Source organism: Cynocephalus volans, chromosome 2, assembly GCF_027409185.1.
Source record: "Cynocephalus volans isolate mCynVol1 chromosome 2, mCynVol1.pri, whole genome shotgun sequence".
In the NCBI taxonomy this organism is placed as follows: domain Eukaryota; kingdom Metazoa; phylum Chordata; class Mammalia; order Dermoptera; family Cynocephalidae; genus Cynocephalus; species Cynocephalus volans.
The window spans coordinates 108363363-108381436 of NC_084461.1; the positions used below are offsets into that span (position 1 = coordinate 108363363).

Below are 18074 nucleotides of genomic sequence, written 5' to 3' on the forward strand. Positions count from 1 at the left end.
ACTCCAGTTACACTTAGAAAATCATACTTGTGCATTATAGTTTAAGTTCTTATGAAGTCTGTCCTGGAAAATTATACTATTGTGTCATAATTTGTAGCACATCCATGAAAACTATCAGAAATATCTGGAAAATTAGAGAACTTCATGTACAAAATACACTCTCTTGAGGGATTGTTAGGTCAGTGCTGATTCCAAGCTAATTTAGAGTTATTGGCAAATAGAGTAATTGGCAAATCTAGGTGGCACGAGACTCCCGGCCTGTGCTAGACCCTGATGGGCTTGACTCAGATGCCCAGGTGTGGTGTGGCCAGCCTTCCCAGATAAGGCAAAGGAACGGGTGCTTGTTATCTGGGAAATAGCCAAAGCGAGACCAAATTACTCAAGCAGTGGGTTCCTGCTTTTCCCTTCTCTGCACTTGTGAAGACTTGAGAGGCGGCTTTTAGTCTTTGGCATTGTGTGCCCATTCAGTTATATATAGTGCAAAACCTTAACAGCTAGAGACTGTTTCCCTTCTGTTTGAAAAACTCAGATGCTTTTATTTTGATAGGAAAATCTTGCTAGAACCAGAGGTGAGAAAGGGAGACAAAGAAGACAAAGTCAGAAGGTAAACAGGTTAGAGTTTCAAATAGGTCCAAATCTGAAACAGACCCTTGAATCTGAGGTCCAAAAGATGTTTCACTCAACAGGCTGAGTATTTGGCCACAGAACCCCAGACATTTGAACCTTTATCAAAGAGACTTTGTGTGTCTATATTGTGAGATTTTTTCATGTGAGGTACCATCAAAAGGTCTGTGCCTTGATGTAAAGGAAAGAGATCTGTGGATACCCAGGGATGCCAGCATTACCATCTTTGACCACTGTGTTATTAACATTGAATACAGAAAAAATGTGTTTGACCTGGCATCGTAGGAATTAGTAGTAAAGATAAAAACACATCCCTGAGGGTGCAGGAGCCATGGAATTTTTATTTCTTGATTTTGTACTGTAATATTAAACAAACAAAACCAAAAATCTCTTCTTCCTCTTACCCAGGCTACTAACATTTTCTTTTCCTGAATGAATTCAATGGGGAGAAGCTGTTGGCATCTAGAGCAACCAATATTTTATTTAGCATTACTTCATTAACAGTTGGGATTTTGCATAAGCTTATTGCTTAGGTGAGGGTAGCTTGACTCACTTTTGCTTGAACCAGGAGTTAGAAATCCCTTTTCTCTTCTGTTTTTCTGCTGCAGAAATTCTCCACAGTCCCATTGGGGGGGCTCCAGAAAGGGGTAAGCAAAGTCTTCAGTCACAGTGGATTATTTTCTGATAAATATGTTTTATTTTATTTTCCACAGAAAGTGTCTTTATAATGCTTATCTTTATTTCGCATCTTTTTCTTTTTCCTTTCTCCTTTTTGATTGTTTGTGCCACATGAGGACAGTCTGCCTTCAGCCTCCTGGGCACACTGTCAGCTGTTCACATTTGTGTTTTAAGTGTCATTGTTTGTAACTGGACGTGGCAGTACCAGAGGGGAAAATGACTTCAGTAGGTCCTGTTTGGTGGGAGGAGCCTGGAGATAATCCATCACTGTAATAATTCCTTGGAATGTATCAATGTTCTTGTGATCTACACTTTCTCCCTCCTTCCCCCAAGTGTGAAGGTTATCTTCTTTCTAGCTTTCAATGTTCTCCAAGCCCTTTGGTTCTGTACTTTTGCCATTTTCCTGAAATATTTTTCTCCTTTCTTAGAGCTAAGTTCTCACACAGCCAGCAGTGATCTAAGCAGTCTCTCTTTGAAGTCGTGGAAGATTTGCTCTTGGGCTGGCTGACAGTGGAACAAGGAGAGAATGTGGCCCCAAATGAACAACTTTGGTCCTGGAGGTCATGAAAGAAAAATCAAAGAAGGATTAATAATTTTAAACCAAACTGCACTTAATTGTGTTAAATGTTTCATCCTCTTCCTGTGTGTACAGCAAACCAATTACAAACTCAAAGCAAATGAATTGCACATTTTACTGGAGTAATCTTTGGCAGAGGAGCTGCCAGTGACAGAGAATGCCAGGGGACATACAAAATTATCTTGCTGCTTTCTTTCTGCTTAAAAATTTATCAGCATTGATATACACTAACTAAATCAATCTAGGCATTGTTTTTCAGTTATTTCTTTATTGAGTCAGGAGCACCTTCTAGTTTTTCCGGAAGCTTGACATTTCTGTGTTGGAACTAGCCACATGAGGCTATTTAAATTAAAATTAACCAAAACTAAGTAAAACAATCCTCCAGTTTCTCAGGTGTGGTAGCCACATTTCAAGTGTACACAGCTGCGTGTGCCTTGCCTGGTGGCTGGCGTGTTGGATAGCTCAGGTGTAGAACATCGCTGTCACTGGGCAACACTGCTAGAGGTGCCAAGTAGTAAAACAGCCATAAGGTACTTGTGGTCGTGAGATGTTATCCCTCTATGAGGAATGCTCACTGTCCTTGCTTTGAGAAGAGTGAAATGCTGTATGTCTATGATGATTTGGGGAGAATAACGTGCTTTAGAAAGGAGATTCCCATTTAATTGTGCAGTGTTTTGAGATCCTGGAAAAAGTAAAGCTAAACACAGCACTTGTGGATGTTAGTGCTGATGTGCTTCTTCTGGAATGACACATCAAAGGGAGGAGAACTTTGGAGTTGAAATAGATTTTAACCCAAAGTTTAATATATTGAGTCTTACCTGTTGGACAGACCATAAAAAATTAAGGGAAATGTTAGTTGTCAGGATAAAAAGCTGAATAATGACAAGTAGTTCTGTGCCAAAAGGCCCTTTGGCTGCAAAATGAGAGTTAGGGTGTGCTAACAGAAACATGCAAACAATCTTAACTCCTGTGGCCAGTTGTCCCGAAAGAAGTTGTGATGCCCGAGATTCCAAAGTGGTGATAAAGTTTTCTAAGCCCCCCTCTTGGCCTTGAAGATTTAATTCTATCTTAGATGTATTTCTATGTCCTTAGATGAAACCCTAGACATGCAATCAATTTTAAAATTACTTTCTGATGATTTCTTTTTATTCATTTTTAAAAGAAATATTTAAAATACAGGAAAAGAGGATTTAAAAGAATCTTATCTACTTGTCATGTAACTTCTGCACTTTCTAAGAACTAACTTTCTATAAAACTGAGAGAGACACTGTATTATTACAGTGGCAAGTGAGGTATATGCTTTAATCTAAATTCTACATAAAATCAGTCTCTGCAAAAGTGAATGTGACCAGATAGTTTAAAATCTTATTTGCTTTTTGAGATTAACTAAAATAAGGTCTGATTCTACATTTTGGTACTAGATTTTCTTGTTGCTCTGAATTCTCAACTTTTTACCAGTATGTAGAAATTTTCCATATTCTGATGAGTGTGTACATGCATACAAACACACACACACACAAGTCATAGAAAGCTCCAGGTACAGGGAACTGGCTAGCACACATGGTGGAAGATGGAGATCATATTGGTGAAGCTGTCTCTTGTGAGGCTGTGTTGGATGGATCCTCAGGCAATGCACATTTGTCAGTTACCTGAAGGCAGGAACAAAGAAAGCCTGATGGAGTGCAAGAGAGCATCCCCTTGACCTGATAGATGAGAAAACATAGGTCAGGGAAGGTGAGTGACATGTCCAAGTCCCACTGCTGATCGGTATCAGAGGCTAAAGTGGGACTCTCCTGTTCTGTCCTGTTCTAGGCCCTTCCATTCAGTCAAGCTGAATTCTGCAAAATTTTAAAAACTGTGCCATGTAGGTCAGTGGATCCCTAACAGATACCTCTCGGGTCAGTGCTGGGCAAAGGTGACATTTTGGAATACTATCATTGGTGTTACCTTGATACAAGAATTCAACATTAGCCTCTCTGTGGTCATTGCTGCTCTTCTGTGTGTAAATCTTTGCCACTGTGACTATTAACATAAAAAGGATGGATTGACTTCTGACTGGGAAATAAATCACCCCAACTTTTGACAGCAGAGTCAGAAAAAAAAAAAGATTAATTGGTTTTATTTAGTGGCTTATTGTTTATTGTGATAGGTTTTAAAAATAGATAACCAGAGGCTAATAAATGTTAATGGTCCCTTCACTATTAGAAAAATCAATTGTCAGTGGACATAGCATATATTAATATATTATTTTGTTTATAATCATCAATAACATTTAAAAAAATTCACCCCTGGGAGAATTATTTTTGGAGGAATCCTTAAAGGTTATGTTTACTACAAAGAACAGATTTGGCAAGAGGATATTTTCATCTACATATAATTGTAATGGCTTTGAAAGCATTATTTTATAATTGTAATAAAATGCATGTGTAATTTGTCAAGATTGATAAACTCCTTACCAAGGACTCTTATATATTTCTTTGAAACTTGTTTGAGAGCAGTTAGATAGATTTCTAAATGTAAGTAATTAAAATTGTATAGTATTGAGTTATTGACCAATCCTGGACTATTAATCAAGCTAAAAAATTCTACAATCAGTGCTCAGTGTGCTGAAGCCTGGTAAAATAATAATGTTTGTGTTCAGCGAGGCAAGTAGCCACAATTAAGCACTTCACTTGACAAATGAGAGGCTACACTTTATTTTGCACTTAATTGAATTGTTGTACATGCTCGGTCACCATTGTCTCCCAGCCCTTCATTTTGGTTTCTGGTCATCAGAGCTTATGCATTTGTTAAAGGTAGAACAATTAAGTCTGCTTTTGCCATTGACTTTTTAAGTGCAGCCAGAAACATCTGGGCCACAAACTGGGGCTTAGTGAGTGCTGTTAGCATCCCTCACAACAGATTATTAATTTTCTGAACAAAAATTTTGATAAACAAATTAGAGCCCTGTCAAGGAATGACATGAAATAGCTTCAGATAGGGAAAACTCCCCAGGTTTTATATCACTCACTAGATTCTGCTTAAGTAAGTAGAAGAACTTCTGTAGAGAATACAGAATTTTAATCTATTTTATGAAAACCAAAAATTGATTTACTTCTCATGAGCTGGAAAGAATGTGCACTGATAATCTTGCTAATTATCAGGTATTTGTCACAACTTCCTTCCATTCGCTTTTGCATCACAGTCATCCTTCTGCAAACATAGTGACATCCTGTCGTTTCTGGGCAGCTAGAAATCATTTCTTGCTACTAGATTAAACTGGGGATCTGAGGTTCAAGAAAAAAGAGCCAGTGGATAAATATTTGTGGGGTGGGGTGGGAGTAGGTAGAAATCAGAATTTCTTTTCTTTTACAAAGAGAAATCTGGGCGCACATCTGTGCTCATGTGTGCAATACCAGAGGTTGTGCTATAGACAGACCCTAACACACTTTAGTGTTTATTACAACACACATGTAACTTAGCAACTTGCCTACATGTTTACCTGGCACTTGGAGTAAGGTCCAAACACCCTAGAATGACCTTGGCATCAGCGACTTATGTCCTATGAGGACAGTTTATCCTCAGTTTTCTGAATTGACAGAGATAATAACAATTGCTGTCCCTGTCCCAGAGGATCATTTTGAAGATAAAACTAGGTAACTGATTTTAGAGCACTTTGAAAAGTTAAAAGTGCCGTGGAAACATAAGAGACAATTATATATTTTCTCTTGTAACATTCTGCTTAATCAAGTCTGTACTTTCAATGTTCACAAAAGTACACTAACTAATGTTTGCCTGGGGGGAGATTAAAAAAAACAGGAAAATAAGGGTTCTTGAAATGGTATGATTAATACTCAAAAGGAATATTCATTTGGGAATTGATGTATCTCAGCAGCTCTGTGAGTTTTGTTGCTGTGGCAACAAGTAACATAGTGGGAACCCAGCGGCCAAAGCTCTATGCTCTTGGTCTATCTTAAAAATTGAGAAAATGTCACCCGAAAGTTTTGGCCCCTTGCCTCATGATCCTGACTTCTACTGACCAACATAGAAAATAATGACCAGGCAGTCTCTTTATTTGTTTCAGACCCTACCAATGCGGTCACTGCTCCCAGTCCTTTTCCCAGCCTTCAGAACTGAGGAACCACGTGGTCACTCACTCCAGTGACCGGCCTTTCAAGTGTGGCTATTGTGGTCGTGCCTTTGCCGGGGCCACCACCCTCAACAACCACATCCGAACCCACACTGGAGAAAAGCCGTTCAAGTAAGTAGTGGTCAGCCCTCCACCCTTTCTTTTTCCTTGCCTTTCCTGAGAGCTGGCAGATGCGTTGGCACAGCGCTGCCTGGCTCAGCCAGCTGGTGTGCGGAAGGCTACTTGGAAGGTCAATATCCAGGCTGCAAAAGGATCTCCTTGTTTGGTGGCTGACATTTGGAAAATGAAGTAAGGAAACCTACACACTGGTCCTGGCTCAAGTTTCACAACCTTGGACATGAGATGATCTTTCTGGGTCTGTTTTCTCATCAGTAAAATAAGGAGGTAGGAGTAAGTAATTTTAATATTCTTTCTCCAGTTCCTGAGGACCTGTGCTTTTAGAATTTTATCTAGTAGCCACACAGAACTCTTATAGCCATCAGCAAGTCCCATGACTACTTGTAATAATGAATGTGCTAATAATACCGATTTGATCATCACATATTGTACACAAATAATGATAGTCAACACTGTACCCCCCAAAATGTATATAATCAATTACGCTTCAATAAAAACAAACAAACAAAAAGAAAGGTGGCCACAAGTTTACAACATCTGAATGAATAATCCTCTACTGGGGAACTTGAACCCTTCAGGATTCTAGTGAACTATTTCTTCTTCTTTCCTATGAGTTAAAGAGTTTGAATCGATTATAGCAGCCAGCTTGCAACTTTTCAGTGTATACTTTGGACCTCAGAATTACCATGTTGGTGAAAAAAGAAAAAGAAAAACAAACACAGGCACATCGACTTTTTGAGGATTCAGGGACTGTGGAAAGAGGTGGAGCTGAATTCTGAGGGCTTTGGCGAGGTAAGGGCATCTAAGTGAGTGTGTTCCTAGATACAGCACAGTCATGAAAACAGCGGGCATCTGAATTATGTAAGATGGCCTGTTCATCCCTTCATTCATTCACCCATTCAATCATGTATGTGTTCATTCACTTGGCAAATATTTATTGAGCACCTACCTTTGTACTAAGCACCCTGCTAGGCACAAGTGTTACAAAGGTGAATGAGACTCAGAATCCCTCCCCCCCCACTCTGCCCTGTCTTTGAAGACCTCATAGGTTAAGGGGAAGTCCAATTAATAAACAAGTATTACAACCTAGGGTGACAAGTACAACAATAGTACATGTATGTACAATGTTTCAGAGTAGCACAGAAGTGAAGTAATCAATGCTATCTGAGGGGGATGATGTTTAAGATGTGTTTTGAAGGCTGAGTAGGAGTTTGCCAGACATACAAGGGGAAAGAGGTCCTCTGGTAGCTCAGGCAGCGTGTGGAAAGGCTTGGGAGTGTGAACCAGCACGCCTGACTGGTCGGTGGTCTTAGAGCAGTTTTTACTGTCCATGTGATGATCCTCTTTTCCGCTCAACCCTCTTACATCTCTCTTTAATCATTTGCCTTACTGGCTGTCCCTGTTTGTAGAGGAAAAATTAAAAGGGCATAGAAATACAGCCTCCTTTATCTTCTGTAGGATAAGATCAAGCAAGAGAGGACATGATTCAGGCAGTAGGAGACTAATCCCCTTGCTTAGCCTCAGCCGAGAAGTCTTCCCAGAGTCTCATTATCCATGGTTTTCCTTTCCTGTTGTACTCAGCCTGAGGCCAGGCTCAGCTCTGGGTAGCAGAGTACTGCAAGTCTGGATTCCGCCTGCCCTAAGGTCTGCCAGCCAAAGGAGGAGCTTGTAAAAGGTCATCTTTACTTGCCAGCCCAAGAACTAGTTGCCTATTCATCATTCTTAACTATTCTCCATTATGGTTTAACTTATGATATTAATAATAAAAATGGTGATAATTTTTGTTTGTGTACATAGGCTCAGCTGGTCTGCTGCATAAGGGCATAGGCTAAGGGGGCAGGAAGGGGTCTAAAATAGAGCCTGCACTGTGCCATCAGAGCTATGCTCCCTTGGGCAAAGAGGGCACCTTTTTCTAATCCACCCTAAGGGGACAGATGGGTAACCACAGTCTTAGGAGTTCCCTAGCACTGGCATTTGTGTCCTGCGTGGTGGACTTTGTTGTTGCCCTCAGGTCTGACCCCCAGGAGGTTCAAGATTCTGGCTTTACCACTACTCGAGGTGGAAGGTGACAATGGCACATTTCCCATGCCTCTGAGCAAGAGAGCTTTTTAAAAGAGATGCAGGAGGACTGAGGATCCTTCTGGCCTCCTATATTGGAGAGGACAGCCAGATGGATACAGTGCCAGGAATCAGATTGATTTTTATCTTGTTGCTGTGTAAATAGATTTCAGTAATTAATTGAAGAGGTTTCAGGGTCAAAATGGGAAATAGATTTCTATTAATGTTAAGGTGTTACTTATGTGTAACCTCGTTGACTCCACTCAATTTTTTTCTTTAACATCCTGTTTTTGTCATGTTTCCAATAGAGTTGCTGTTTTAACTTAATTTTAATTCATCAGGTTAATATGTGAAGGGCTTTAGTGATTGCATTTTTTCCTTTCCAAAAGTATTTTTTTGTGACTGGACCTAATTTCATCAGGGGGAAAAAAAATTAGGAAACAACCGGGGTTGTTGTATTAGATTCTACGTGCATGTTACAGTTCCTTCTGCTCCTACTCTTATCAAGAGAGCCACATGCTGTAATTTTGGGTTTTTTTAAATTTATCAAGTATATACTCCCAGGGGAGAGCTGAGTGTTTGCTTCTTTTGAAAGTGCGAGATTTAAATGTCTTCTAGGAAACGGAAAGATAAATCCTTTAGTGTATACAGCCAGGTCTTTCAGGATTGAACTATCCCAAGGGAGTTCTGGAGATCTTCCAACCATAGCTCATAGATACTCATCCCAGGCACGTTTGTAAATATTATGAAGATATCCTTTTACAAGCTTATAAAACAAACATTAAAAAAAGCTTTTGTTGTAGATTAGTCAATAAAATGGGTTTCTCCACAACAGTTCATTTTACTGTTTCAACTAATGGGTATTGGCTTAAACAATGTTGCAAAGAAGAATAAGAATCTTGTAAAGATGAACAACTCTAAACTGTACACCTTGGGCAGCTTCCAAATAGATGCCCCAAGTTGTCCCACCCACCAAGGCTCAGGAGGCCTTCACAGAATTCTCGGGGTGAGCTGCCATTGAGCCTGCCATGTCAGAGGAAAGCCCTTTCCAACTTCTAAAGTCTGCTGAAAAGTGGTTTCTGAAGGCAGATCGAGATTATTGCCATCCAAAGAGGGTTGGAGAAGATTTGGCATTGAGAGGCCAGAGTTTCAATCCCGGCTTTGGCTAACGATCTGGTCGGCTGAAATCCCACTGAAAGGATACATCCCCCAAGTTCTAGGCAGATGATGGGCCTGTCAGCAGCTAACCTAGGCTGTAGACTTAGAATTTCTGAGATAAAGGAGCACATAGGAAAAATGAAAATCAAAGGATTACATTGAAGGTTTCGGCTTTCAGTTTGTTCTTTGAGGCTAGAAGTCATGAAGAACAAGGAGCAAAAGCAAGACATGATTTCATTTAACAGCAATGGTTAAGCACTTTATTGCAAAAAGGAAGGGAGGGAATGAGGAAAGGGAGGAAGTTGGCAGTTTAAAAATTATTCTTTGCAAGGAGGACTCCTCTGAAGGTTTCAGGTGGGCTGCTCTGCTCTGCCCTGCCTGGGAGGATATGTGTGAGCAGCTTGATGCCTGGCTTCTGAGCCCGGGAAGCTGCAGGAGCAAGCTGGTACTTTCCTTAGGAGGAGTTCTTCATCTTTGTTAGAAGCAGGGGGAAATATTCGTCACTATGGGGTTGCCTCAAGAAAAGGCAGTTTGGATCAGTAGAAAAAAAAAATCAAAGGAAATTCCAAAGGCTGTCTAATATTTGAATAAGATCGAGGCAAAATCAAAGCAAATCCAAAGAGCAATTCGGTAAATATGCATTGAGCACGCCACAGGTATAAAGCCCTGTGCAATTTGGTCCAACTCAAGAAGTATTTTGGGACATGTCTCAGATGTACAGAAAGCTTCATGCAGGTTTTTTGTGTAACAGAATTTTACATCATTTTGTTAAGCTCCATGCACATATGACCCAATCAACCATCACAGTAAGTAAAGAATGATCTTCAAATCTGACTAAGACTCTCCTACCAGGAGAAAGTTGGGGACTTCCTCTTTTGCTGAAATATTTGGAAGACTTTCCACTTCACTGTTCTGTGATATTCCCTTCAAGGCTGTGACATCGGCACCTATACTAAGGGAAGGCACAGTGAAGAAGACCCCGTGTGCAAGAGTGTGTCTTTCCTTCTCACTCATTGCTTCCGTCTTTCTTTCCTTCTTACTCTGGTTTGCTGCTTGAAGCCCAGGCTTAGAGGTGCTCATGCCCAGTCATCGTCTGCAGTTGTAATTCAGTTTAATTAACTGCCGACCCAGCTGGTGTCTGGCTCAGACTTCCCATAATCGAGGTACTTTAATTGGGTTGGTCTTTCTGATGAGTTTCATCAAACAATGAAAATATTTTTTGGAGGAGAATTCTCTAAAATTTAAGGTGATGATGGGCTGGCTGGTTAGCTCAGTTGGTTAGTGCACAGCCTTGTGATACCAAGGTCATGGGTTCAGATCCCCTTACTGGCCAGCTGCTAAAAAATAAAATAAAATTTAAGGTGATGAACATAAAACTGAGGCCTTCTCTTTATTTTAAAAATTTATTTTTATATCTAACTCTCTTTACTTCCTCAAATACATAAATTATATTCTTATAATTCCCAACCACATAGATATGATTTCTAGTAGCCTACTCTCCTCAAGAAGGAGAAATCCCTGGCAAAGGGATCTAAATTAACGTAATTTGTACCTATTTGTATGTATTTTTACTCACACTTGGTGTACAGATGGCACTAGAGGTAATTTTTCAGGGTTGATCTCATGCACCCCATAGATGAGACAAATTTCCTGAGCATTACAACAAATTGTTCCATGCGTGTAAGTATCTATGAGGCATTTAGGCAAACACTTGAGAAAAAGGTAGATTTCCTCTTAATATCCTCCATCCAATCTAGATGTTTTAATATAACATTTAGACATACACTTTTTCCTTCTATGAAGCACTAAACTCCCCACTTATGAGTTCTTCATATTCTAATACACAAGATTAAAAGGGCAAAAGCATGACCCAGGTAAATTGTCATTCCTCATAATTGTTCAAGCTATTCTGCCCTCTTTGAAATTGATTCTAGAACTTCAAATTTAAAAAGAAAGGAATATAATAATTTGAAAGTGTGTCATGCAGTGAAAGGTAGTATATTTGACACACTAATCCAGTAACTAATCAGTTTTCTAATAAACAATCAGCAGTTCGCTAACATGCCATCAGCACTCCAGGCTCTGGAGAGGGGATGAGCTGCCCGTGGACATTAATGAATACACCAAAAATCATTAGCTGATCAATACTTCTGAGTTATTTTCATTGAGCTGATAGGTCTGATACATTAAAGCTGACATTATACATTTGTCAAGATCACAGTGCAGTTTTTAACAGTGGAACAGGCTGCTAAAAATATTCCCCGAAAGACAATCAAAGAAACACAACTTTTTCACCCTGACACACTCAGCTGGTGTAGGAGCCCTGAAAAATTCAACCATGTAGTCAAGCTCCAGCCTCCCAACAACCAAAAACATGCAAAGATGCCCAAAGTGGACGTGTGTGTTCTATTTTTATAGGTAATTACTTCCGTGACAGGGCACTTCCTATAATTTACTAAAGAGGAGAAAGAGAGGAATGCCCTCCAGATAAAGGGGTGTGAGGCTTCCTTGTCTGTGATAGGGCAGTGAGGACTTTCTCATGGTGGCTTTGCTGCAGCCCCAATAGTGCCAGACCTGAGAACCAGAGGTTGCGTTATTTAAAAGAGGGACAATTGTCTGCAGCACCTCCTGAATATCTTTTCCTTCAAAGGTTTGAAGAGAGGACATTAAAGGGAGGGCTGCGGTGGCCACTGCATCCTAACAGGTGCTGGGCCAGATGAGTGAGTTGGTGACGGGGAGGTCACTCTCTGTGCCCAGCTTGCTGCCGCAGTTTGTGTGTGTGTGTGTGTGTGTGTATACACCCAATCACACACAATCAGCCAGAACAACCACCACTGCAGATAGACGTGAGTCTCCCCCCGCCACTAGATTTTGTGTGTGTGTTTTATTTTTTGTATATGGGGTAGCCTCAGGCTAGGAAGTGAGGGCTGTCATGGGATATATGGATATGGGAGATAGAGACTGGCCCAGGGACTGTAGATTACAGTCATTTATTCTTTTTCTTTTTTAAATTAAGGAGAGGAGATATTTTTGAAGTGTGAAACCAGTTTTCTCCTTATCAGATACGCTGACCCTTAATTATGGACCATATGTACATTATTCTCACTGTACTTTCTAGAGAGGTGAACCTCTTGAACCACACAAATATCCACTGAGTTCCAGTTTTTCTGAGCTCCGCACACCACTGCAAACCCTAGTTTTGTAAATTGTTTTAGCCCTAAGTTTTGTTGGGCTGTGACATTGTAACTAGCTTTTGCAAAAGGCAGCCAACCCCGGCCTACCACCCATAGTCATGGCAAACTAATGTATCGTTTCCTCTAGTTTCCACATTCCAGAATGACTGCTCTTTGGTTGCTGTGCTGAGGGGAGTAGGATTCCCTATTTTAAATTAGCAGCAGGTGAAATTCTATTTGTCATCAATTTCTCTTTGGGGTTACAGAGCAGAAAACTGCAGACAAGCTGCTTCTTTGATGGCTCACTCCTAAAAATCTCTTTTTGTTCTTTATCTATTTGAACTGACAGTGATCAGAGCTGCGGCAGGACAGGGCTCTCTGGAGAAATCACCTTCCCCCTGCCTATTGACAGATCCCTCTGTTCTGCATCAGACGGGCTTTGTCCCATCACAGGCATCCAGGCCTTGGAAGGAGCCACCAATTAAACCTCTTGAGCCGGTAAAATCTGAAGCCACTTTGGAGTGTCTGTTCTGATTAGGCAGGATGAGAGGAAGCCCATCACCCTGCGGGCCCCACTCCCTGGTCTCAATTTTCTCTCTTGCCTCCACCAGGTGCGAGAGGTGTGAGCGGAGTTTCACGCAGGCCACCCAGCTGAGCCGACACCAGCGGATGCCCAACGAGTGCAAGCCAATAACCGAGAGCCCAGAATCAATCGAAGTGGATTAACTGATTGACTGGTTGGAATTAAACTGCAAGGAAAGTCATGATTAAATGTCACGGACACTTAAGCAAAACCAAAGATTTCCTCGGAGCAACTTTCAATCAGTCCCAGAAAACCAAAAGCAGTGATAAAATAAGTAAGATGTTAAGAGATATTGATCCTGGCATGGATGTCAGACCAGGAAAGAGATTATTTATTTATGACTAGGGATGAGACTTATTTCAGTGGACAACTAACCTGGGATGGCTAACATTTCCAGTCCCAACATGTATTTGCTTTGTTTCTAAAAAGCTTTTTAAAAACTGTTATTTAATACCAAAGGGAGGAATCGTATGGGTTCTTCTGCTCACAGTTGTGACTAAGAATGCACAGGAACTTGGTTCTCGTTGCACCTTTTTTTAGTAGCATGCTTCAAAGGGACCCATTGTACAGCCTTTCTTCCTGCTATCTCGGTTTGGCCTGGCCTGATGCCAGCTGCCCCAGCGGGGGCCGTGGAAGCAGAAGCGAGAGCCTTGGCCACGTCGTGCTGTCTTCACCCAGAGGCGGCGTCCCGTGTCCCTGTTTTCCACGCTCACTCATGCACTTCTCACGCGGCGCCTTCCGTGTAGCAGCCTGGTCTTGGTGCAGGACAGCCTGGAGAAGGAAGAAGATGGTTCCGATTTGAAAATGCAAAGGAAAAAGTGGGGAACTTATTCTGTTCTGTTGGATTTCAAAAACATTTAAGATGTATGGAGCTTCATAATACAGTATATCGTTCCGAAGCAGCTAGTTGAGGAAATTTTGTTTTCAATAACATTTTAGCTTTAAAAAAATGGAAATGAAAATAAAGTTCTTTGGTCTGAGGCTGAACTTAAGGTATTAGGCTTCAAGTAATTTTTTTGTTGTTTCTGTGAAAGTGTTGAGTATGTGATCACAATAGTGCCAAACCCCATTGTCAAGATCCTTTTAGCAGTTTCATCTTCCTTTCTCACACAGGTGAAGCCTGCGAGGCCCCTTCCCCACTCCTGAGTGTGGAGGAGCACTTCTGCAAAAATAGGTGAAAATACTGCAGACAAGGAAACATTGGGAAGAGAGCCAAGGAGAGGGTGGCTTAGAACAAATTGCCTAGGAGCAGCTCATTTTATCAGAAGGAATTACCTTTTCTTCTCTGGAAGCTGATTAATTGAAAAAGAAAGAATTATGTACACGGTTTCACTCGGATTGAGGGCTTGGAAAGTGAGTTTAACTCAGTCTTTTGGTAGTTCAACAATGGTGCTCCTCAAAATTGGGTCACATTCCACGAAATGAGCTAGTGTCGGTAAGAAATGATGGCTTCTGTGGCTCTTGGTCCATTAGCTCCCAGAAGCATCTCAGAGACTCAGTCTACCTAGATGGCCAGTTTAGGTAAAACTCAACCGTTTTATCAAGAGTGTTTAATAATCGCAATTTCTGTTCATAGATTTTTTGGCCACTTGATAGCAGAACACAGCCTTTTAAGGAATTTCTTGTCTTTGAGCCTTTACATTGTCTTCCCTCATCAAAAATATGAGACAAAACTGAATTCACTGCTGAAAGGGAAGGATTCTTTGTGGTTCAGTTTAATCTACCATTACGTATTCGGTTCTCAGAAAAATCTTCCTTCCCTTTTAATTTTGCTTCTCTGTCTCTTAGCACCCAACTGACACATTTAAAATGGAATAACAGGGCCTCATTAATTGTGTTTGTAGTTTTATACACACACACACACGCACACACACACATGTGTGTCTGTGCGTGTGTGTGTATATATAATATCAGAATAATCTTGAGGACTGTGGGTCACAGAGAGAAACTCAGCTAATTCTGACCTCCATTGCCCAGTCTCACATCATTCACGTAGAATTTCCCCCCAGTTCTCGTTGGCTCCTCGTTATTAATCAATCTGTGCTGCTGTGTAACTGTTCCTCATTGAAAGTATTCTCTCTGATAGGTAGGAATGCCTTCTGATTTTACAGTTCCCTGCCCTAAGTGATGGAGACATTTGCCAGCCATGTGTCACTGGGAAGGGTGGAAAGAACATGTAGAAATACTGACCTGAAACCTGCAAGAAAATGACAGATCAGCTACACAGATGAGCAAGTTGTTCCACTTACTAAGGCTGAAACATTTGCTTGAACTTTTTGAAAATGATAGTAAGGGACTCACCTGTATGTTTCTAATGTTTTCAGAGAGAACAATCAGCTCAGCCATTGACCTCATTTCACAATTAAACGCATGTGCCCCACTCAGTCCTCCTGAGCTCCACATGTGAGAACGAGTAGCCTTCACTCCTCCCTTGATATCTGGCAAAGGAAGAGTTTCTATAACAGTGATCTCTCTGCCACCGTGTGGCTTTGCTAGCTGATCCCAAACACCCACTGGATGTGGTAGTAACTGCTACACCAAAAGATTTTTCTAGCATTCTGCTCCATTGAAGTCCGTTTTTCTTCTCTATTATTAAGAGAGATTTTGGCATGTATATCCCACCAAATTAGGTCAGAAAATATTTTCTGCTTAACGAATAGAAAATTGGATACTCAATTTTTCCAGGTATTCGGGGACATTCACCATTTTCATGTTGCTGAGCCTTTGCCAGCTTCTAGAAGACCAACATAGGCCACGTCCATAAGACAAGCCTACACCTGCAAATTGGTGTCATACCCTGAAGCACATACTGAGATCACTGGGTCCCTAAGGCTTTTAATCAAAGTACAAGGGTACTTCAAAAAGTTTATGGAAAGATTCATATTATCTTTTACTTTATTTTTCCATGAACCTTTTTACATGAAGTACCGTCGTCTAGGCTGGAGAGAGGGTTTTTCCTTGAAACTTCCCAATGATTGCTTTAACCTTTTCTGTTTAAAATAGACACATACTCCATACACAGCAAATGGGTGGTAGAAACCGCAGTCATAAAGATTTGCCAGTTTCCCTCATTAGCAACTTCCTAATTAATGGTACAGAGAGAATAAAAGCTCTGAATCATTGAGGAAAGAGGATATCTAAGATGAGAAGGGTAGACTATCATAGCTGAATCAAGGTTTGGCTCTTGAAGCAATCTGTATTTTCTCTTTTGTCAATGAGGACAGAATAACTTTTCTTTTTTTCAGGATAAGACTTTCCATCCTAGCATACACTCATTTGTCTAGCTGAGTGTAAGCCAAAGGGTAATGCCAGGTAAAAGTCAGGGTGCAAGAGGATGAGGGCTGGGGCTTTAGACCATCACATTTCTAGAAAAATCTCAGTGACCTAGGACAAAGCTGAATATTTTCCCTAAGAAATGTGCTTTTTTTTTTTTCTTGGCTGATAAGCTTTTCATTTTGGTTTTGTCTTTACTGTTAAAATTGACTTTTTCCCAGTGGATATATGCTTTTACAAAGTTATTGTGTGGGTAGTTAAAGCTGTAAAGAAATCATGTATAATTTGTGTAATTTGAATTAATTAGTACATTTTTTTTTTCGAGTGTCCATTCAATTGTAGCCTTGTCAGAAAACTGTGTATAACAAGAAAAAGTCTACAATACCCCTTCTGTCCTCACAGGGCTTATAATTTATTGGATTGTACCTTGGAAAAACTTCATCCTAATCTAGATACACAAAGGTTTTATAAACAATTACAAACACATGAAATTTTTTCATCAATTGATTGATTCATTATTTCATTCATTTATTCAACAACTATTTATTGAATTATTGTTTTGTATAAAGACCTATTTTAGGTGTTTGCGATAAGCAGATTATTTAAGTGACAATTGGTGAGAAAATAATATTCTCCTCCTAAGCGGCTGGCTAGTAGTGTGGGTATATCAGACCTTCAGACCATTGTCACAGTGACATTAAAGAGATTGCTGCAACTGGGAGAATGTGAGAGATGTAAACTCAGCTGGGAACCAGAAGATAGCATGTGTCAAAACAAATTAAGATGCACAACTTGGTTGTCTTTGGTTAACACACCAGGCTATTGGTTCTTAGCAACAATATCAAGAGACCAGGATTAGGGCCAGAGTCTTAGAGTTTTTAATGACCCTATTCCAGTGATAAGGCAACACATGGGAACAGGGCTGGAGTTGCTCAGGGAAGGAACTCTGTAGACCCTGAATGGGTCTGAGGTGCCTCATTGGTGACAAGCCTTGGCAATGCAGCCCCTGTCCCCATTATGTGGCTGTGGTGGTCCCAGAGGTAGGGTCTTCTTCAAAACGCACTTAATTGTACTCAGGTGCTTCAGAGAGTACTATCAGAGTGGATATTCATCAGTGGTTTAAAAATAGCATTTGTTTAGTTAAGATTAGTTTTTTAACCCCACTGTCAAACTCCTTATGCACTAAAATTGGATCTTCTTCCTCAGTGGCACCATCCTCTGAGGCCCCGGGTCTCTGGCATATTATTGCAAAACTAATTGCTGGTCGTTGGTTGTTAGAGCTGTTCATGTAAGAAATTAATAGTCAATTGCCTTTTATAGTAGCATTATTACCGTATTTGTTTTGCACTAATTTAAAAAATCAAATGCAAGAATCTGTTGAAGTAATTAAAATGGGAAACATGGCACATCTCACAAAGTAGAGAATTTGCAGAACAGTGTGGGGTCAATGGGCCACTTTGAGCATACCCAGCAGCCTTGTGTTTAGGAGCAAATTCCTTGCTTCCATATTAAGGCTACACATGGCTACAGACACTAGGCCAGAAATAACAAACTAAACACTTTTTAAAAAGTTAGTTTCTATTTTTCTTCCTTGATGTGAATTTAATTTTATTCCGCATAGTCTTTACCAATTCCTGACACCAAATCCTGAAAGATACCAAGAGATATGCCTCTTTAAGTGATAACAGTAGGTTCTAGAAATGT

General features: G+C 40.4%; 1 protein-coding gene across 1 annotated transcript in view; it reads left to right on the forward strand.

The window, feature by feature from the left end:
- PRDM6 (PR/SET domain 6) overlaps nucleotides 1-13240 on the forward strand; it is a 90169-nt gene extending 76929 nt beyond the window's left edge. Inside the window, exons 6-7 of the mRNA XM_063088206.1 lie at nucleotides 5943-6119; nucleotides 13126-13240. Of these exons, the coding sequence (XP_062944276.1) occupies nucleotides 5943-6119; nucleotides 13126-13240 (292 nt within the window). The remainder of the gene's footprint in view (nucleotides 1-5942; nucleotides 6120-13125) is intronic.
- Nucleotides 13241-18074: the final 4834 nt, after the last annotated feature.